The sequence below is a fragment of the Salarias fasciatus genome, chromosome 18, assembly GCF_902148845.1.
Source record: "Salarias fasciatus chromosome 18, fSalaFa1.1, whole genome shotgun sequence".
NCBI classification, from domain to species: domain Eukaryota; kingdom Metazoa; phylum Chordata; class Actinopteri; order Blenniiformes; family Blenniidae; genus Salarias; species Salarias fasciatus.
This window is the reverse complement of record NC_043762.1, coordinates 30,094,692-30,117,583: the sequence shown is the minus strand read 5'-3', so window position 1 is coordinate 30,117,583 and position 22,892 is coordinate 30,094,692. Positions and strand designations below refer to the sequence as shown.

General features: G+C 50.8%; 1 protein-coding gene across 1 annotated transcript in view; it reads left to right on the top strand.

Moving 5' to 3' along the window:
• Positions 1-22,892, top strand: part of tmeff1a (transmembrane protein with EGF-like and two follistatin-like domains 1a) — a 74,733-nt gene that overhangs the window by 28,351 nt on the left and 23,490 nt on the right. Inside the window, exons 2-3 of the mRNA XM_030115857.1 lie at positions 11,333-11,442; positions 15,336-15,465. Coding sequence (XP_029971717.1) covers positions 11,333-11,442; positions 15,336-15,465 — 240 coding nt within the window. The remainder of the gene's footprint in view (positions 1-11,332; positions 11,443-15,335; positions 15,466-22,892) is intronic.

Below are 22,892 nucleotides of genomic sequence, written 5' to 3'. Positions count from 1 at the left end.
CAACAAAGTCGGTCATCGACCTCCGACCTAGAGTGTCCTGGTGCCAAGTGCACTTATGGACCCCCCTGTGCTCGAACATGGTGTTTGTTATGGACAAAGCGTGACTAGCACAGAAGTCCAATAACAGAACACCACTGGGGTTCAGATCAGGGAGGCCGTGCGATCCAATCACCCTCTTCCAGGTCTCACTGTCGCTGCCCACGTGGGCGTTGAAGTCCCCCAGCAGAACAATGGAGTCCCCAGTCAGAGCACTGTCCAGCACCCCTCCCAGGGACTCCAAGAAGGCCGGGTACTCTGCCTCCCACCACAGGCAACACCAGAGAAGTGGAGAGTCCAGCCCTTCTTGAGAGGTTGGGTTCCAGAGCCCAGGCTGTATGGAGGTGAGCCCGACTATATCTAGCCGGTACCTCTCAACCTCCCTCACGAACTCGGGCTCCTTCCCCCCAATGAGGTGACAGTCCATGTCCCTAGAGCTAGTCTCTGTGTCTGAGGATCGGGTCGCCGGGCACCCTGCCGTTGGCTGCCACCCAATCCACATTGCACCGGGCCCCTACGGTTCCCTCGGTGGGTGGTGAGCCCACCGGAGGTCAGGCCCACTTCGTCCAATGGGGCTGAGCCCGGCCGGGCCCCGTGGGCAACGACCCGGCCACCATACACTCGCTTACGAGCCCCTCTCAGTCTGGCCCGTCACCCAGGACCAGTTTGCCATGGGAGACCCTACTAGGGGGCATAAAGACCCCCTGCAACAGAGCTCCTGGGATCATGCGGGCTCTCAAACTCCCCCACCACGATAAGGTGGCAGTTCTAGAGGGAGAGAATAATAAAATCCGTTCAGATTTATAGATGGAAATGCTTTACATCTGCAAATAGCTTTTCCATTAACCGAAACAACAAAACACTGAGCAGTGAATCAGCAGAGCACCAGCACCGAGAGGACGTCTCTTTTTATTTCCCCGCCACTTCTTCCCCCCCCCACCCCACCCCAAAGTGCGGCGTTTTAAAATGGAGCTCTGGAAGCATTAAAAGGCTTTTGGAAAATGCCTTAAATGAAGCGGAAGTGAATAGAAGCAATTTGACTGCTTGTGTCGGCACTTTTGTACGAGTCTGTTGAAAGACGTGTCCTCAAAGACAGATGCGGCGCCGCCAGTCCTGTGATTAAAACTCAGTTTGTCTCCGTATTAATAAGCGCGGTGACGAGCGCTGTTAGCTTGATGAATAAAAAAAGCGTCGGCTGTCGGGGAAAAGCTTTTGCAGAGATGCCAGGTTTGAGACGAGGCGTGATTACAGCGCCGTCAGGAAGCGTTTCCTGAGCGCCGCCGGCCCGGGGTGGCCACGAGGGATGCAGGACGCAAAGAAAGCTCATTTCACCAAGGAGAACGCTCAGTCAGTCCGGCGGGTTTGGAGTCCCGCCACACCACCGCTTCACACAGATACAGTAACGACCAGAGATCATCTCCCGGAGAGGAAATCCTGCAGCCAAGAGGAATCCTGGTTCTCCTGAGCTACCAGGTCCAGGCCCTGGGCCGTTCCACCACAGTGAAACTTTACAGCCTGAGGCCTTGTTGTCCTGAGAGCTTCCAGGAGAGAACGCCCAATCAGGCTGGCAGCATCTCCACGCACCTCCGTGAACCATAAACCCATCACATGTATGAAGCTTCAGCAGCATAGAAAGAAAGATAAAAAGAGGAATGGAGCAGACAGCCAGGGTTTGATTCAGCATCAGGACCTTCATCCTGCAGCTCTCTGCAGTCCTGTAGCTCTGCCTACAGTCTGTCTCAGCGTTTTCCTTTCAGCGGCTGCCACAGCAGATCGGCACTCCGCCCCACTTCCTCCGTCCTCACACCAGCCTCCTGCATGTCCTCGTCCATCAGCCTTCTCTCGGGACATCCTCTCTTCCTCTTCTCTGGCGGCTCCATCCTCATCCTCCTTTCCCCCCATAGAGCTATAATCTCTCCTCCATGCATGACCGTCCCTCTACGTTTCCCAGAGCTGAGTGGAATCATCGTCCATCCATCCATCCATCATCCCACCCTCAGTCCATCCATCCCTCCATCCATCCCTCCATCCATCCAAAATAAATCACAGTCTTGAGACCCTGTGATGATTCAGTACTGGTCCTTCCCAGATTTTCTCATATGCACTCCAAGCCCGAGACTAACCTGGCAGAAGCCATATTGACCTGTGCAGCAACGAAGTGCTTCTCATGTCAATCTGGGATTTCACCCGGCAAATCCGTTCGGGGAAGGAGGGCCTTGCTGTAGAACTCTTTGTGTTCATTGGACGGAAGGACACAGTGCGCCGCCTGACCATGTTTGGTTTCAGCCAATCACTGCAAAGAAAAATCCTCTTGCTGATCGTTTTTCAAAGACGCAATAGAGGATTCATCCAAAACAGGTTTAATCGCTGTCGAGATATCCATTGTTTTCGCTAGCCATGCTAATATTATTAGCAGTCCGTCACTTCCTGTTTCCGTCAAAACTTGATGTCCCGCCCTAAAGGACGCGTGATTGGTCCGACCGAAAAAAGTCGGATCCCGAGCACATAGGCACGAGCGGTACAAGATGGATTCTCGTGGTGTGTGAGAACAAATACCGTGAGAATTCAGCTTGCCGACAAGGTTAGCCCGAGACACCATTTGTGTGAAAAGTGTAAACTTCCTGTGCATGTGCAGCGATGTGAGGTTTAATTGTCTTGTTAGTGGCGAGCGGAGCAGCGCCGGCCCCGTGACCCCGCTCGTTACAGAGATTTCCCCAGGAGGTCAATTACTTCCTGCTCTCCTCTTCCTCAGACTCCTGAATGAGCCTGGAAGGAGACGCTGTGTCGCTGGGATCTGTTGGACATGAATAAAACATCAAAGCCGTTATCTCCACGCCGCACCCTCTGCTTCCCAGGTGAAGATGAGTCTGTGGCGGCGGCGGCGGCTGATGGAGCTGAGCGAGCACAGCGCCTGCCGGCCCTCCGGGCCGCTCGCCACCGTCACACACTGACCCGCCTTCCCAGGAGCAGACGCACCAAACCAGACAAATTAGGAGAGGAGGAAGAGGAGGAGGAGGCAGGACTGCAGCAGATTCTCCATGTGACTGTCAAGGTCGCAGGTTCAAATCCCCTTGACCTCGTTTACTGGTTTGGTGGTTTCCTGCAGCAGTTCTGGCCTCACTTACTGGACTTTGATAGAACACATATTTCTAACTCTGAACCCTGGAGCTGTAAACATATTCAGTTCTGTTCATTTATAGATTCATTTATATCCACTGTCTAAATGACAGCCGTGTGGTGTTGCAGCGAGACCAGGTGGACTCAGTGGACTCGGTGGACTCAGTGGACTAATTCTTGGACGGGTTTGGGTTCGAGTTAGGGAACTAGTGAACTCAGTGAAGCTGTCTGGGCGTCCTGCCCACTGAACGCCAGTAGTGAGAGTAACGAAACACTCAACATTTCACAGCCAGGTAGAAAAAGCCCTCTTCATATTGATATCTAAGCGTATTGCTTTAAATCCAGTCACAACTCCACAAATTCAGTTACTGAAGTACCGTGTAAAAATATTCATCAGCTAGAAGAAGTGATATTCTACAAAGACAGTATACCAGGCGCCACAGCGCCCTGGGTTCGCCCCGCAGATGTCATTCATTTTTAAATCACATTCCGTCACACGCTGGTGTGGAGGTGGGAACGGTCAGACTCCATGCTGCAGTCTCACAAACCAGTTTGTTCGCCGCTCGGTCATTTCTTTGTTTTCACAAAAAGAAGACATCTGAATATTACTTCAGGGAGACATCTGGACACTCTATCAGTTTGAGCTAGATTTCAAAGCTCAGATGTCAGGAAACTTTCTTCCCTCTGGAGGATCTCCTGCTGGAGGCGGCGGCCACAGCCTGAACGGCGTCACGCCGGTTTCTGCCTCATAATAGAGAGTTCAGATACATGATGGCACTGGGTCGATACGGGCCGCGAAGGCAGGGGGGTCCAACATGAGGCCTGTGGGCCAAAGCAGGCCCACAGGAAGTGTTGATCTGTCTGGCTGGATGACCCTGCAAAGAAACATACTGATCACTGTTTAAACCGACGATGGAACTGCAGTTTTCAGTCAAGGTAACTGCTGTTAGTATTTTCCCATCAGTCATAGTGAGAATTCATAATCTAACCCAAACCCTTAGAGATTCTTTGTAAAATATGTAAAATTATTTTTTTTTATGAACTTCAGAGTTGTCGGGCAGATAAATGTTCTTATTCTATTTGTCTGACCCAACTGAGGTCTAATTAAACTCTCGCGGCCCTGTACTGAAATTAATTTGACACATCTGCTCTAATGAAGGTTTCATCTTCTTTTGGAATCTATTCAATAATAACAGCCTTCCTGGTACGCTGGAAATGTGTGCCTCACAACATGGGCTGTGAGCGAATCCTTAAAAACCAAACACATTCGCATTCAGCGTCCTCCTGTTGCCCCGGGCAACCATGGAGGAAGAGCAGGAGGAGGAGGAGGCAGCCAGGGCTTTTCATGTTTTATTCAGACAGCGGAGGAAGTACAGAGAAAAGCTCTCCATCCAGCTGCTGCCGTCACAAAGATCCAGGAACAAACAGCAGCAGGAGCAGAGCAGTTAGTCCGAACACAGCCTCTCGCTTTACCCACATGGACGCTGGAAATGACTTCAGCTCCACTGCTCTGCAAAAGCAGGAATTTTCTTTTCAGCCAATAAAAATGCAGCCTGAATATCCTTCCTTTGTTTTCCATTGAGACGTCTCTTCCACATGTAGTGCAACAGTTTGGCAAAACAAAATAAGAAACTATGTGCATGTTTTGACAAAAGGAAAGTTCCAGAATCATTAGTGTGAAAGCTCTGATTGTCTTTGAATCATACGGTGTGTTTGTGTGTTTATTCTGGGATGGACTGACCGTCTTCCTGTAGATGTGAGACACCTTCAGCTCTCTGCAGCCCTGCGTTGGACGAAGCGGTGAAGATGGAGAGTTAGAGTGTTAGTCGTCAGAAAAATGGTGGAGAGTGTGAGTGAGTTAGAAAGAACCAAGCGTGTCCTCTGAGGCAGCTGTCAGCATCTGTCCAGGAAAACCAGCTAAGCTCCGGTCGGGTGACGGACGATCGAGGCTCATCACTGCAGCCTCTCCCACTGTCCAGCTTCCAGGACCTGAAGGATCCGCTGCTGGCGTCTGTTTTCCAGACAGCGTTTTCCATTCTACACACTGGCCTTCTGAGCAGGTCATCCTCCCATAGATCCATCTGCTATACTGCCTCATCCAGTACGGGGTCCTGACCTCAGATTATTACCATTTATCTAAGTACAGCCAGACGTGATGCTCAGCTGGACCTTACAGGGAGGAACACGCAGTATTTCACCCTGACAGGATGCTGATGGTTCAGAGACAGAGCTTTTATTCCATGTTGTTCTGGGCGGGGCCCGACAGATAAGGCTGGACTTTGTTCACAATTGGACAGTTTGGTGTTGATGTCAGCTGCCAACCCAGAGCTGACATCCTTATCAAATGTGTTTGGAACACTAGTGTGTGTGTGTGTTGTTATCTCTGGAACATGTGGGTGTGTTTACACTTTAGCAGAACGTCTTATAACCTTGGTGTACTTGTCCCAGGAACAAGTGTCCCAGTGGCCTGATGTGCCGTTAATGCAGCTGTTCCCTTTACTTCATCATGGCAGTCGTGGTAATAAAGTATATACTCAACACTGTTTCAGAATCACCTCATCAGACTGTTGCTGTTTTTATGCTAAATGAATCTGGAGTCACAGGAATGACATTTGCTCCCTGATGGAATGGGCTCAGGGTTTTTTCTCTTCTCCTGATAATTCTGTTTACTGTCCTTGAAGATGTGAGCAGTGTTTGAAAACGATGTTGTTCCAGCAGTGTTTGCCTTCATTGATCTGTCTGCTGAACGATTCAGGGAGCTCAGATTAAATACTATAATCTCTGCTGCTGTTTCCCTTTGTTTCTGTCATTGACTCTGGATTTGTTATCAAACTCACTTTTACCTCCACAGAGACGCTAAACTTCTGAAAGTTGACTGATGTTAACTGATTTATCCATGGATTGAATGAGTTACATACTCTTAGCAATATCATCTGTAAGGTGTTAGAGAAAGTCCATCTCCAGGCGATAAACAAAAAACACCACAGATCAACCCCACACAAATACACACAAATACCAGCCAAGAACACTGTCTTTTCCCATGCAGCCCAACTCACGGAGTGTCCATAAGGCATCGCCTGTCCTTCAGGACCAGTCTGACCCTCCTGGAATCACAGCATCCGTCCCTGAAGTTAACCAGTGCTGAGTTTTCGCTGCAGCCGGGGGGAATTATCCTCCAGCCATTAAACCAAAATGCGACCATGCAATAACTTCAGCCGCTGCAAAGCAGGAACATGGTTCACCAGAGGAATCAGAGAGGAAGTAGCTCTCCCCGCTGACCCACAGATTCCCTCGACGCTCCTCAACACTTTCCGCTTTACCGAACCAACAGAAAGCAGCGATATTTTAAAGCAGCCAGACGTTTCAGTCCTGACTGCGTCTTCCTGAGTTCAGTCCGCGGCAGTGACTGCAGAGCTCTCATGAGGTCCAGCGTTTCTCAGTCAAGGAAGTCGCTACTGGCCGTGTGAGAAGCCACGGAACAGAGTGAACTGGCCGATGGAGACAGTGTTTGGCCTTGAGATGAACACTGTAGGGAAAGAGGTGAAAGCAGCAGCCGTGTCTGGCTGCTGCTTCGTTGGCGGTTCAGCCTGGGCGGCGAGCGAGCGTCTCCGGCTGCGTGAGGAATGGGCGTCCTGCCACTGCTCTGGGGTTTCAGACCCGCTGCTCGCTGACATGAGCGAACATGACGACACGTCCCTGAACGTCTGCTGTGACACCAGCAGAAGCTGCTCAGCTGTCTGTAGTCGCTGTTGACAGAAAACTTCACTAGAGGAATCAGATGATCATCAGAATCAGCCAGAAATTCACGAACCTGCAATGTTATGTTGAACTGAGTGAGCACTGCCACAGCGCCACCTGCTGTAAGGCGTGATTCTGCCAGTCCAGCCTCAGTGAAAAGAACTGCATCCCGCCAGGTGAACAGTCTGCTTTTACCAACCACTTTTTCACCAATTTTTCTCAAAAACTACAATAAAGAAGACTCCACAACGGAGTTGGAGTGCAGTGTCAGGAAAATTCAAAGGAGCACGGCGCGATCCAACAGTCGTAGTGGAATGTCCTCCTGCTGAGGTAAAGGCTCTCAGAGGACTGCCAGCGTCCTCATGTTCTCACCCTGTACACACCGCAGCCCGTCTGTCCACCTGCAGCTCCGGGTTGATTCCTGGAGAGAGAACGCTCCCGACAGGTGGCGTCCGACCGCCTTCGCCGGGCTTCCTGGTGAACGCTGAGCCAAAGAGGAAACATATTCGGCAACACAGCCTCTGTCTGGCGGTGTTTACCCGAACTCCTTGATTCTGAGGTCGTCTGGCACGATGTGTGGAAATGATGCTTTCATTAGAACAGCAGACTCTTCAAAGGTTGAATATTCTCCGTGTCACAGTACATCAGGCCTCGGCGAGCGCTTTAGAACCACAGACACGGCCGTCACACACTGCTGCTGGTGTTGATGCTTCGTCCGGTCAGCACTGAGAGCTGGAGCGAGGTGGATGTGAGGCCCCATCATGCATCACACGGCGTTATTCTGTATGAATGTCACGCCGAAACACTCGGCCGGTCCGTGTCTGCACTGAGGATAACTCCTCTGCTTTTAGAAAACCAAATCGATACGTCACAGTAGTCCTTGAGAAGGTTTCACTTCACTGTGAAATGAAAATCTCTCTCTGGAGATGTGTGTGTGTGTGTGTGTGTGTGTGTGTGTGTGTGTGTGTGTGTGTGTGTGTCTGTGCAGGAGGAGTGTTAGTCCAAATGTTTCTTGCGGGTGTCAGAGTACCAAGGCCATGCTTCTTGGAATTGATCTGTGATCTGCAGGACGAATGAGGGAAGATTAGTGAATGAATGTTTTCTGAGAGAGCCGTGTGGAGGTGGGAGCGTCTGAGGAGGAGAAGGAAGCTGAAGTGAAACATCGTTGGAAGCATTTTCAATTTTGCACATTAGATTTTATTTTCCAGCGGTCAGAGTTCAGAGAACAGCAGGCTTTAAAGAGGAGACTGTCAGAGCAGGAGGACAGAGAGCCTTGACTGCTCAGTGTGACACGAGAACCAGTCCAGATCAACGGCCTCGGAGACCGAGGGCACTGTGGCTGGTTCCCCATGACGCACTGTGGCTGGTTCCCCATGATGCACTGTGGCTGGTTCCCCATGATGCTCTGTGGCCCGGAGTGCCACAAGATGAAGTATTGACGTGCTGGAGTCAGGGAGGAGGAGGAGGAGGTTAGATAACCAGACCGGCGGAGCAGTGGCGACTCGGTGGCCATGGCGACCGGGGCTGGCTCCAGGGGTTTGGGAGGTGGATGTGCCTCCGGGCGGCGGTCTGCCGCCACGCTCCGTCAGCTTCTTTAGTCCTGCTCTGGTCCAGAGGAGGGAATTATGTGCATTTCAAATCCCTGCTTCTCTTGTAAAATGCATGAGGCGCAGGAACCCGAACGCAGCGCAGCCCGGGTCTCTACAAACACTCGCATCGTATCGGCCGCCGCAGGAGCGGCTGCTCAGATAACACGGCGTGGACACACACACACACACACACACACACACACACACACACACACACACACACACACACACACACTTCAGACAGGAAGCCTTGGCTTTGAGAGACGCCTTCATTTGCATCCGCCCGTGTCGCCGGCCGGAGGTTTAAAGGCTTCTGCTTGTCGCTCACCCTAATCCCAAATTGTCTCGGTATTGAATATGTGGAAACCTGCAAACAGAAAACACCACACACTTGTCTCTCTGACACACACACACACACACACACACACACACACACACACACACACACACGCTGTGCGGCGGCGGGCTGCTGATGGATGCTGCTGCTGTTTGGACCTAATTAGCCGTGAACAGAGTGCAGATTGACACAGGGCTGCTGAGCAGGACGCTGCGGCCGCCGAGTCGCCGCCGAGCTGCATGGTTCAACACCCGAGGTAGAGCCGGGAATCAGACCCTACTGGAGAGACGTGGGCCGTCAGGACGCCACGTTCACCGAGGTTTACCCCTCAGGGTGGATGAAGACGTTTTATTTTCTCTCTCTTCTTTGACACGTTTGATCCAACATCTCTTCTCTCTGAGTATTTCCATTGTCACCTTGACACCATAGTGCTCTGGTTAAACCTGGACTGAGTGCTGGACCCAGTTAACCAACAGTCCTGACACGGAGCTCAGGCTGCATTCAGAGTGAAGCCGGCAGCCTCAGCAGGGCAGGAAGTGGGTGAATGCGGGGAGATTTCAATGCTCCTCCTCCTCCTCCTCCACCTCCACCTCCTCCTCCTCCTCCTCCTCCTCCTCCTTCTCCTCCTCCTCATCCTCCTCCTCGTCCTCCACCTCCTCCTCCTCCTCCTCCTCCTCCCAGGAGGTCTGCACTCCTAACGTCGTCCGAACTGACGTCGTTCTTGTTTTTGGGGCGCGGGTCCAGAGGTCATCCCACACAGGCTGAGATGGAGAAGTCTTTGAGCTCCCTCTTCAAAACGTCGCCTCCGTCTGAATGGGCTTTAACTTCCAGCAGCTGCCTCCATCTCCGCCGCTTCTGGTTCTGAAGCTGGGCGGCTTCAGGCGTGTTGAACATGAAGCAGGCCCGGGAAGCATCCACCTAGAGAGAGAAGGAGACAAAAAGGTGTTGAAAACAGAAATAACATTTCCATGAGTGAAAGCAGCCGACCTCTGCCCCGCTCGGTGCCTGAACCCAGATGGAGAACCGGCTCCCTCCAATAAACACCGGCCTAAACATAGATTACACCGACGCAGATGTTTGGTTGTCTTTCTTTTCCTTTTCAACTTACAAACTGTGAGAAGCAAATTGCAGAAACTGAGGCGGCGGTCATTCTCAGAAAATGTGCCTGTAAATACGGTTTGAATGAATGCAGCAGCAGCTTCTCTTTAAAGAAACTGAACATGAAGCGCAGCTGAAGCATGACCGTGAGCGGTGAAAACACAGCATAGCCGTCAGTTTGGGGATTTTTTAAGTTTGATTGCAGCTGGAATGTGTGTTCTGTCTGAATTGTTGTCATCCCTCCAGTTTCAGGGTTCCATTTTCCTCTTCTTTTACACCCGAGCGTCGCCGGTTGTGTTTCCAGACCCCACTCGGAGGTTCGGGTCTCCGCCCCGGAACCTGGCCTTCACCGCTGGTGGCTGCTGTGAGCAGCGGCGAGCGTTTTCAGGCGTGGTGGCGGTCTGAGGACAGTAATTACAGCCACTCCGGGCCCTCAGAGCCACTCAGCACTCTGCACCACCACATGGATCATTTAAGTTCGCCGCACATTTCTGATCTGCAGAAGCCTGTTATTATCCATCAGGACGCCACTCTCGTAAGACGCCTCAGTGTGTGCGAGCGTGTGTGTGTGTGTGTGTGTGTGTGTGTGTGTGTGTGTGTGTGGCGTTTTAAAGATTGCATCCTTCACTTTGCTCCGCCAGATAAGAAAATGATCATCAGTAAGTCCGATGTTGACATTTTATGAACTGATCAGTTGTGCTTTAAAGGGCAGAGTGGATTGAAGACAGAGTTAGAGACGAGGAGATCAGCAGGGCCTGAAGCACAGCGCTGACATTTAGGAGTGTTTGTTCCCCCGAGCCTCTCAATTAGCCTCTCAGTGTTTCTTTAAATGCACGTTCAAGATTTAGTGTTTGTCGTTGTGAGTTGGACAGCGGGGACGGAGCTGACTGAGACTGGGTTGAACTGAGCATGAAGGGTTGTGCTGGTTCAGTTGGAGCCTGATCAGGACTTGCTCAGGCCTGTTTGGTGTATTTCAGACTTTGTTTGGGAATCGAACCAGGGTTTTTCTGTTTGTGAGTCACCACGTGCCTTCAGTCGGTCGTCGTGCTCCTGGCTGTGGAATCAGAGCAGTTGGCGGTGTTTCTGAGCAGACTGGCTGCAGAGCGGCGCTGGTCCCAGCAGCTCGCTCCAACGCCACGTCCCAGACTGCCCTGCTCCGAGCGCCTGTTATTTCCCAGGTGAGCTGGCTCCCCTCCGGAGCAGGTGTCTGCGGCGCCAGGCCTGATTGCCTCTTCTGAGTCGGCGTCCCTCCTCGCCGCTCGGCTCTCCGGCTGCGTCCATCGTTCATAAACTCATAAACCCGTCTGGCTTCATCCAGCGTGTGATCGGAGTGGAGTGGGCGGGATTTACCGGCTTTAGTTCTGATTGGCCGTATTGATCCGCTGGTGTCTGACCCTCTGCCTCTGTTTGTCTGCAGATCTGTCGGAGAAGAAGAGCGACCTGAGGGTCTGCGACGAGTCCACCTGCCGCTTCGGAGGCGTCTGCAGGGACGACGGCGCTCAGCTGAAATGCGTCTGCCAGTTCCAGGTAGATGAAATCCGTCTTCTGCTTCTCGCTGCCTCTGGTTCAGAGACTCTGTGTTCTGCTGGGGCGCTTGGCTCCGCCCCCACACTGAAGGAAAGCATGGAGCCGGGCTTTGTTTCATTGATCCTGTGTTTTCCAGTTGAATGAAAGGGCAGCAATCGCTGAAAGGAGTTATTTAAAAGAATTGCCAGCATCTTTGTTCTGTTTAGGAGTCGACTCTAATTTCCTTTGTGACGATGGAAAATGTCAAATGGTGCTGCAGAAAATATTCCCTGACATGAACTTTAGTAGTTCTCTCCTTCTTCTTCTCTTGTTCTTTGAATTTAAATGAAGAGCTGCTGACCAGTTAGTCGAGGTGCAGCTCAAATGATGAGGAGCTGCTCAGTTTAATGACAGATGGGCATTTTTCATGTATTTCAAATTAGAAAATGAAATCTAAAGACAAAAAGATGAGTAAAGAGTGGGAATTATGTCAACTTAAAAGTGACTTTAAAGGAATACTCCGAAGATTTTGGACCCACGCCCTATCCCTATCATTTACAAAGTTAGACAAGCTCATAAATACCTTTTTTGTGTCTCTGCGTCCAGTGGCTGGATCCCAGCTGTTAGCATCGTAGTTAGCTTAGCTCAGCTGCTGGAGGTGAAGAGGAGACAGAGCCGGACTGACGAAAGTGGACAAAATACTCCCTCCAGTGGTCCAGGGGACGGCGTGAAGTAAATCTGAATGGTTATAAAACGTTTTTAAAAGACATGTTTTCTTTTCAATCCGTTCAAAAAACATTTTGATACACAGACCTGCACATGCGCAGCGCTCTGTGGAAGGAGCCATAGACTCAGCCGCTGTGCGCCGGTATATCCTTCCGCAGAGCACTATGCTTACAAAGGTATTTATGAGCTTATCTCACTTTGTAAATGATAGCGATAGGGCGTGGGTCCAGAATCTTCAGAGTATTCCTTTAAAGCACTGTGAGCGTGTTTTTGAGGACAGCTGTTTCTTCTACAGGTAACACAGCGCGCATTGTGTTTTTTTTCCAGTGAAATTCAGGAGGCAGGGTTGAGTTATTGTGACATTTCTTCTCCGGTCCACATCCCTAACAGTGTCTGTGAGGTTTGCAGCATAAGCTTCCACAGAAACTAGAACCAGAACCGTGTGGAGTCATGGAGTACAGAGAACATCCAGCAGGAGGGGAGGCAGAGCGCTAACCTGAAAATGAACTCTTTTCTCTCACTCTTTCTCAATTTATGAGCAGAAACAAAGAAAAAACCCATGAAACTCCCTCCGACACATGAGGCAGCGCGGCCGCCTGCTGCGAGCTCCTCTGATGAAAAACAAAATATAATTACTCTCCAGTCAGCCCGTTGTGTTCGCCGCGCTCCGGTCGAACAGAGTGACAGAATAAGAGCGGCGTGAAGGACGGCTTCTGGAAGACGGATTCAACACGGAGCCGCTGAGAGCCGGCCGTCACGCTCCCTTATCTGAAGGAAAAGCTCGCATTCATGCTCACAAGAGGGGGCCGAGCGCCGGGCGCCGGGCGCGAGCGGCCGAGGTTCACAGCTGCCCGAGCCACGGAGACGGGCCCACGTCTGGTTCAGAACGCCGCACGACGACCGCCACGAGGAGAGGATGGCTTAATGTAAAGGGTTCAGTGATCAGTGCCTGACCATGAGGACCAAAAGAAGGAGCTGCACTGTGAAGCCATTTGCCATCCAGCTGTTATGAAATTCATCTACAGCTATAAATCCCTGATGCAGAAAATGATGGTGCACTCGCTCCTCAAAGCACTCTTTCCCCAACTTCTTCACTCATGAGCACTTTATTTTATATTTTAGATTGAAATTTCACTTTTTAAAGGCCTTAAGCTCCACTCTAGGGTCTCTTGACTTTTGGGTTTTGGTCATGTTTCACCTTCTGGCTCGTCCCGGGTTCAGGGTCAGCTGGAAGTGTGATCCAGGTGTTGAAGTCTTCCAGGTGTCCAGTCGTCTCCTCTCAGCTGAGACACGTCGTTTGAATGTGGACTGTGTTTCTGGAGACTGCACACCAGGAAACTGAGGCCTGGAATGATATTTTTCCCATTTCAGACATACTTCATGATAATGACGGCGATTTTCTCAACAGCGTTTCTTTTTCTCTCTTTCTTTTTCCAGCAGTGTGGAAGTAAAAGGCATCTGAGAGCTGAAGTGGCCGCTTTAATGCAGACAGATAAATCTGACTCTCCAGCACCAGTCAGCAGTTTTCAGCAGATTTATCTCCCGCGGTGCCTGAAATAGCTTCAAACTATCAAAATGTTACACTGCCGATTTGCAGGTGTGTGTGTGTGTGTGTGTGTGTGTGTGTGTGTGTGTGTGTGTGTGTGTGTGTGTGTGTGTGAAATGCAAATTAGACTGAGTTTTTACATCACAAACACTGTTCTGGGTTTGTCTTGTTTCCTTTTTGAGAGGAGAAAGTCTCATTAAAATAATAGAACTCTCTGATCTCGCGGGACGGGCTTCACTCTCAGGATATAAAAAGTACAAAGACATAGTTATTCTGTGTGTCGGGCTCCCATGAGGCTCTGGGTGTGTGTGTGTGTGATGAAGGGATGATCTGCAGGGTGTGTCCTGCAGGGAGCAGCTCCAGCCTCACCAGATGAAGACAGACTGATGGAAACTGTTCAGAGACCAGACGGACGGATGGAATCCCTCCATCTCAAGGACGAACCTGTCAGATTCACAGCTGAATAAAGCATCTCTTCCCACTGAGCCAACTGGGAACCATTACTTCTGTGAATGCTAAGAAAAAAGAGCTTTGGTCACCACAAAGGAACAAAGAAGCTCAGACTTGCTGAAAATGAGCTGCAACAAATAAGGAGGCAGAAAACGGATCACGACAGAACCGTTAATTCAAAATGCTGATGAGGCGAAGCCAGAAGAGGAAACTGCTGTCAGCTCCAGCCGTGCAGGAAAAACTCGCTCTGATTCCGGCTGGCAGAGCTTCCTCTGAGCTCCTGATCTGGATCCACCAGCTGATCACTGATGAATTGTTTTTTATCTCTGTTTCCTGCAAGAAGCAGCTGCGGTGCTTGTTTTTTTGGCCCAATATGAGCCTCAACAGTTGGTAGAGAGAGCGCCGGGGGTGTCAGGGGTCAGGGCTGCGGGGAATCCTCCTAAATGATTGATGGCTTTGCGTTAATAGAGTATGGATCGCTGTGTGCTGATGCACAGCCGGCTGCAGAGGTGAGCTGCCTTCATGCACAATGAATGAAACTTTGTTAGTGGTCAGAAACTGGCCTCATATCTGATGCTCACTGATGGCAGGTGAAACAACGAGCAGCGAGCCGGCTGCTGCTGGAGACGTGGCTGCAGGCCGCGTGTGTGTGTGTGTGTGTGTGTGTGTGTGTGTGTGTGTGTGTGTGTGTGTGTGTGTGTGTGTGTGTGTGTGTGTGTGTGTGTGTGTGAATTGTTATGTTAATGTAATGTTCAGTGCCATGAGATCAATCTCTCATATTTGGTGCTAAATGTAAATGCAATACAAAATATTGTAAAAAATAATATCCAACAGGATGGAGTGAAAAAAAAAAACAGTTTTAGAGAGGAAATATTTTGAAAAAAAGAAGAATTAAGAAATTTGCTGATCACAAAACAGAATATTATGTAAAAATTACAGAAATAACCTGATTCTCAGCACTCATTGACCTCATCCTAAACCATGACCTAGATTTATCTTCTAGTCCAAACAATCAGTCCAGAATCATCATTCATTGAGAGCGTCTACATGTTTTGGGTCCAGCCTCTAAACGTTCTTCAGAAATCGATGGTTTCTGCAGCTCTCTGCTCCTGGAAGAGCCTGTTACTGTTCCTCCTCTGAGCAGTCGTCACTTTGAACCCAAATTAACGTCTTGATTGTGTTTTCTTTCCAGTGCCACAAGAACTACATCCCCGTGTGCGGCTCCAACGGCGACACCTACCAGAACGAGTGCTACCGGCGGCTGGCGTCCTGCAAGCAGCAGAGGCTCATCTCGCGGGTGTCCGACGGGCCCTGCTCTGCTGGTGAGTCGGCGCCGGCAGATCCAGCAGAGGAAAACCTGAATTAGCCGATCGGATGGCCTGGAGTGGGTGTCGGTCAGAAGAGTGAATTATAGCGCTTCGTTTATAGATATTGGACGACGGGAGTGAAGGTCAGCGTTTAAAGTGTCGTCTGAGGGGATAATTCATGGCCTCGTCCTCATCTCGTCTCATCAGTCATGTTGTAACGACTCTCTTTGGGCGGCCGAGACAGAGTTATGAAGTGAGACTGTCACCACGAGTCTTTGCTTTTGATCAGGCGTGAGTTATGTTCTGGGTTTAATGAAAGGGCCCGAATTATAAAGGAATTACCGCGGACCCGGAGCAGCAGCGGCTCGACCCGTCACCTCCCAGCACGGTTTGAATCCCAACCAAGTTTCCATCTTCTTCCTGTAGACTGACTGGGAGTCAGGAACCTGTTAAAAAGACTTTTACACTGTGATCTGTCCCGTGCTTCGGTTTCCATTTACTCAGTTAACGTGGGACAGACTCCACCTCTGGCATTCCTAATGTAGACTCAGATCCGAGCAGGGAGAGTGGCCCTTAGCGTCCGATAGCATTAAGGCTGAGAACACCGAATTTGAACAAAAAACCCAAACATCCATCCACCTGTGTCTACAAACACTTTTATACAACTCAGAAGCACCAGACAGCCACACACACTGACTAACACACCTTCAGATAAGGTAATGTAAAGACACAGAGAAATACAATTCATTCTCAGGAAGAACATGCTAACTCAGTCCATCCCCAACCTCAACTACTGATTTTGGTGTTGATTCCAGAAACAAAGCTAAAATGTTACCTGTTGGTGTGATAATTCCACATAACTTGATCGTGGTTGCAGCTCAGTCTGATGGGAACGTGCTGGGATCCACACAGCTGTGAGCAGTTACATTAATTCAACATCACCTGATGATGGCTTGGTGCCTGAGATGAGAAAAACCGGGACTCAAAACCAGAATATTCCCTGCAAAAAACTGGCAGAAATGCTTTGAGAAAACCCATTTATTTCTCTGACCAAAAAAAAAAGTTAAGTGAAAAGAAAGGGAGTTGTTTTATTGAATTTACTGCAGGTGAAGTTCAGACTAACGCTTTAACTGCACTCCGTTTTGTCCTCCAGTTTTTTTTTTTTGTTTTTTTTTTAGTGCTGTGCTGATATTTTTAATGACACTGTCACGGTCAGCCTCGCGCCGAGACTTCTCCGTGGCCTTTAAGTTCACCATCATTATATTTTTTAATTGACTGAACATCAAAACGCTGAGAGCCTGGCGTCGATTTCTCCTCTCGACTCTGCAGAGCGTCATCAGCCGGATTGATTCCGGGGGAACGAGCCAGTTAATCAGCCGCAGATCAATTTTAATTAGAAGCTGTGGATGTGAGTCGTTAAAATCCTCCCAAAGCCGAGCGCTTCTCTGAGTTTGGGTCCCGTCGGAGGGTCCCGGGCTGGAAGAGGACTCCTGTGGTTTCACTCATTCTTCTTCCAATCAGCCAGAGACTCATAAACAAGCCCTGTTTTAATGAATATTCACCAACAGTCAGAGCAGCTCTGAGGCAGGGAGGCTGGATGGTGTCATGGTGGCTGGATGGCGGCTAGATGGTGTCATGGTGGCTGGATGGTGTCATGGTGGCTAGATGGTGTCATGGCGGCTGGATGGTGTCATGGTGGCTAGATGGTGTCATGGTGGCTGGATGGTGTCATGGTGGCTGGATGGTGTCATGGCAGCTGGATGGTGTCATGGCAGCTGGATGGTGTCATGGCGGCTGGATGATGTCATGGCGGCTGGATGATGTCATGGCGGCTGGATGGTGTCATGGCAGCTGGATGGTGTCATGGCAGCTGGATGGTGTCATGGCAGCTGGATGGTGTCATGGCGGCTGGATGATGTCATGGCGGCTGGATGATGTCATGGCGGCTGGATGGTGTCATGGCAGCTGGATGGTGTCATGGCGGCTGGATGGTGTCATGGCAGCTGGATGGTGTCATGGTGGCTGGATGGTGTCATGGCAGCTGGATGGCGGCTAGATGGTGTCATGGTGGCTGGATGGTGTCATGGCGGCTGGATGGTGGCTGGATGGTGTCATGGTGGCTGGATGGTGTCATGGTGGCTAGATGGTGTCATGGCGGCTGGATGGTGTCATGGTGGCTAGATGGTGTCATGGTGGCTGGATGGTGTCATGGTGGCTGGATGGTGTCATGGCAGCTGGATGGTGTCATGGCAGCTGGATGGTGTCATGGCGGCTGGATGATGTCATGGCGGCTGGATGATGTCATGGCGGCTGGATGGTGTCATGGCAGCTGGATGGTGTCATGGCAGCTGGATGGCGGCTAGATGGTGTCATGGTGGCTGGATGGTGTCATGGCGGCTGGATGGCGGCTAGATGGTGTCATGGTGGCTGGATGGTGTCATGGTGGCTAGATGGTGTCATGGCGGCTGGATGGTGTCATGGTGGCTAGATGGTGTCATGGTGGCTGGATGGTGTCATGGTGGCTGGATGGTGTCATGGCAGCTGGATGGTGTCATGGCGGCTGGATGGTGTCATGGCGGCTGGATGATGTCATGGCGGCTGGATGATGTCATGGCGGCTGGATGGTGTCATGGCAGCTGGATGGTGTCATGGCAGCTGGATGGTGTCATGGCAGCTGGATGGTGTCATGGCGGCTGGATGATGTCATGGCGGCTGGATGATGTCATGGCGGCTGGATGGTGTCATGGCAGCTGGATGGTGTCATGGCGGCTGGATGGTGTCATGGCAGCTGGATGGTGTCATGGTGGCTGGATGGTGTCATGGCAGCTGGATGGCGGCTAGATGGTGTCATGGTGGCTGGATGGTGTCATGGCGGCTGGATGGTGGCTGGATGGTGTCATGGTGGCTGGATGGTGTCATGGTGGCTAGATGGTGTCATGGCGGCTGGATGGTGTCATGGTGGCTAGATGGTGTCATGGTGGCTGGATGGTGTCATGGCAGCTGGATGGTGTCATGGTGGCTGGATGGTGTCATGGCGGCTGGATGGCGGCTGGATGGTGTCATGGCGGCTGGATGGTGGCTGGATGGTGTCATGGCGGCTGGATGGTGGCTGGATGGTGTCATGGTGACTGGATGGTGTCATGGCGGCTGGATGGCGGCTGGATGGTGTCATGGCGGCTGGGCGCTGTCTCGCTGGATGACCTTCACCTCCAGTGTCTTCCTGTCAGTCGAAGACATGCCGGCGGCTGCTGGCCATGCTCAGGCCGGTTGGACGTGGTTCAAGCTCTGGCCCCGCCCCGTCTGAAGCGATAAGAGCTCATTATGACACTGACCTCGCAGGAACTGCTTCAACTTCGCTTGGCTGAAGATGTACAGGCTTCAGGACGTTACTGTGACACACTGAGACCTTCAGAGTCCGGCTCACAGCGCTCCTGACTTCAGCGGCATTACAGATCGTGATAAAGGCCTCGGATGGCTCCTCTGGCTCAGTATACGATGAGGACGATGTTTAAAACACTGAGCTGGGAGTCCTGTTAAGTTGTGAAGGCTGTCTGTGTCTGAGGAAGACGCCGGGCCGTCAGACGCCACGTGGTCGTCGCCGCTGCTCGGTTCCTCACAGCGAGGAAGCGGCAGTAAAGAACATTCGCCAGCCTCGCTGTGCTGAGACGATATCCTCCAGACTCCTGCTTGTGAGGCAAAAAGAACCAAACATGAGTTTAGACTGAGGGAGCGAAGCGATTGGAGTTCAATCCTAATGAAAACCATTCGTCTCAATCATTGCAGTTTCATCTTTCTTCAACCTTAACTGATTCCAGAGCAGCGAAGCCAGACAGACTCTCTGCAGGAGCATGTTTCCAGTCAACATTCAACTAAAAATCCCATTTTACTGACACAAGGTTCAACATATCCACTTCTCTTAAATAAACCTGTGGAACACGCCGGCCTGCCTCCTCTGAAACAGCCGCTCAGCTGTCTGCTGTGAGGAACCCTTCAAACCCACAGCCTTCACATCTCATCTCAGTCAGCAGCGCTGTGAATCAGGTTGGTTTTTTTTAGTCTGAAAACCCTGTTTGTGATGAATTGGAATCCGTCACTGCTGTAGTCTGCCATCAGTGAGCCATCAATCCTCTTCCCCGCTTCGGCCCAGCGAGGCCCAGGAAGCTTTCTCCTGCTAACACTGAAAATCCTGGACCCTTCTGGGGCCCTCCGGGCCAGGCAGTCAGCCGGTCCTGGGCTGACCTCCGGGCCAGGTACACCTCCAGTGGGACGCCATCAGCAGACTTTCTAATCAGATGGATGAACCACCTTAATCACATCTTTAAATGTGATGCAGAGAAGCTGGAATAGTATAAATAAAGCACCAAAGTGCGGCTGAACCACACACATTATTATTTGAATGATCCTCACGTAACCCGATTAATGCACAACCCTTATTATTTGAATTTAAATTGTCATCAAGCTACTTGACATGCTGAACAGGTGTAGTGTGTTGAACTGGAACAATTAGTATGTTAAAGGCCTTAATAACGTGAGAATGATCTCAGGAACCGTAGCTTTCCCAGCAGTTTTCCACTGATGCTTCAGAATAGACCTAAACTGTGCTTTGCATGCCAGACCGCCAGTCTGCGTCTTTTTAATGCGTGTGCATGCAGGCGATGGTGAAATGTCAATATTCAGAGTCCCTGTTGGTCTCCTGGATCCTCTGAGGACGTGAGGCCTGCCTCCCACTGCTCCAGACAACCGTGCAGTGATGAGAAGTCAAAGTAGACTTTGTTGAAGAAACAGTTAAATTCCAAAGAGTGAAGCTTCACAGTCCACCACGGTTCGTCTTAATAGCTGTGACTGAGCAGAAACAGCTGTTATTTTTTCCCATTCTTTTGTTGTCACTTGAAAATGTGTAAACTTCTCAGGACCTCATGGTGGAGCGGGAAGCCAGAAGTTCCCCGGTAGGAAACAGCCGGTGGGGTTCCCCCTCCGCTGGCCCGCCGTCCAGAGAGACTGGATTGTTGACGTGGCTGGTGTGTGACGGAGTGTGGAGGAGACAATTACAAATCTGACCACAACTTTTTCAATGCTTTGATCCCAGTGTGTGTCTGGGTAAATGGACTAAATGGACTACACTTATATAGCGCTTTTTCATCTGCATTAGCAGAGACCAAAGCGCTTTACACTGCATTATCACATTCACCCATTCACACACACATTCACACACCGGTGGAGGCGGCTGCCATGCAAGGCGCTCAGTCCGTCCACCGGGGGCGATTCAGGGGTGAGGCCAGAGGGGTTTCCTCAGAGCTGCAGGGTTTCTGCTTCACAGCCGTCAGTGGGACTCATGCTAGAGCGCTAACAGCTTAGCATTTTCCCATCAGGCACCCTGCTCTCTGAGTCAGGGCTCTCTGCAGGCTGGACAGGCTCTATGTTTTCATCGCACTCTTGAGAAATGAGTCCAGGGAAACTTGTAGCGATGGTGCAGCGGCGGCGGCGGCACTGCTGGTGGCGGTCAGCTCCATCTGCAGGAGCAGTGCCCTGATTTCCCAGGAGGCGCCGCTCTGATTACCCGGTACACCGGGGATCCGGTGCCGCTACACGCCCTCCACTACCCTCGCCTCCCGCCTGTCCTTCTGCAATTTCCCCTGGCGGAGATTTATGCTTCCTGTAATTGAGGCGTTCGGCGGCTGTGAGCTGAGGAGACGCCGCCGAGTTTATTTCCCCGAGCAGGGCGAAGGCAGGTGGAGGCGGGGCCAGGAGGGACGGCGGGCTCCTCGCTGGGAGCTGATCCCAGACCAGCAGCGGGCGCCGCTGCAGAGCCCAAGGCCTGGACCTCACACCAGGAGTGTCACTCTTTACAGCTCCTGCTGCCAGCTCTCTGACGCTACGAGGCAGGATGAGGGGATGGGAGGGGGCCGAGGGGACTTCAGCCGCCCTGCAGCCTCAGGAGTCGAAAACTCTGAGTTTCACAAACCATGGAGAAGGATTTACTCCATATGAACAGAATAAATACAGCTTGGTGTTGCTGATTAGTATGCAGGTGAGGACAGCGGCTCTGGGACAGATCGATGCTGTCGAGCTCTTCATGTTCATGTGAGCAGCAGACAGAGCGATGCTGCAGCTGCAGTCAGATTCTAGAGGTCTGTTCACACACACACACACACACACACACACACACACACACACACACGGCGTCATTGTACCTCAAGATGAGTTTGGTGCTCGGTTTCTTGCCTTTGAACTCTTTGGCTTATGGACAAGCAGAACCAGGGATCGAACTACCAACCTGCCCACCTGGAGCTGGATCCACCTGACAGTGTTCTTGCTCTGAGGCACAAGTGCAGATCACTACATGAGGCCCAAATGTTTTCACCACTTGATGAAACTGTTTTCTGATTTTGAAGTTGAAATGCTGAAGTGAACTCTGGGCTGGATTCTGGTTCCCTCTTCAGAACGGGGCTGCGAGATTAAAGGAAGGATTCCTGCTGTTAGTCAGCTGCTGCCGTGTTTCTTCTCTCATTAAGGCTCCTGAGCCTTGAATCGCTCTGAGAGACGGAATAAACCAGAGACCAAGGCTGTTTTGTTAAATCTTCCCACTTAGGGGTGATTTGATTTATTGTTTTTGTTAAATCAAGGCAGAACACAGTTTTTATTCATGAGTGAAACACACATAAAGTTGGTTCAATAAAAGAGATTTTATTTTCCTGTGTCGACAAGTGAAAACAGAATAAAAGTCTTTATGTAAATCGGTCCTGCAGGGCTTTCTGGAAAGATAACTGGATGTAAACTGGGTTACATGCGGTTTGTGTGCTCCAGTCATTTTATTTTTGTATTTGTTGGTGAAATAAATGGCCACGCCTGCCTCCTCTTATCGCCGTCGGCGTGGCGGAGAGGCGTTTCTGCTGTGAGCGGCGGTCCGTCCTGTCAGGCCTGGTTTTGCTGAAGCTTTGTGGACGTTTAGAGTGTTAGAAACAGACTGATTTACAGATGTGGGCTGCTGCAGAGGAGGCGGGGGCCGCTTCATTAAGCACAGGGTCAGCCATGTTTAATTTCCTCAGCAGGTTTTATCGACTCTCTGCTGCAGCGCCTGACTCTTCAGCCGAGTTTAAATCTGCAGGAGTTAATGTGTCCACGCCGTTAATGAGCGGCTTGTTGCAGAAAAACACTGCTCACATCATAATTCTTTCAGCATTTATATCTTATCGATCAGGGAACGAGTGAGACAGACGCGCCTGCTGGCTTTTCTACACTTCTGTACAGAAGTTTCAGTTTTCACAGCTGAATCACTTTTTTTAAATCCAGAAACTCTTTGAAGCTGATTGATCAGAAAGAGTCTTTGCAGTCCAGTTCTCTCTCTTATCAGCTGGATCAAATTAAATATGGAGCAGCTCAACCTTTGATATTCTCAGACTTTTTTCCCTCATTTGTGACTGCTGGAAATCCAAATGATTCAG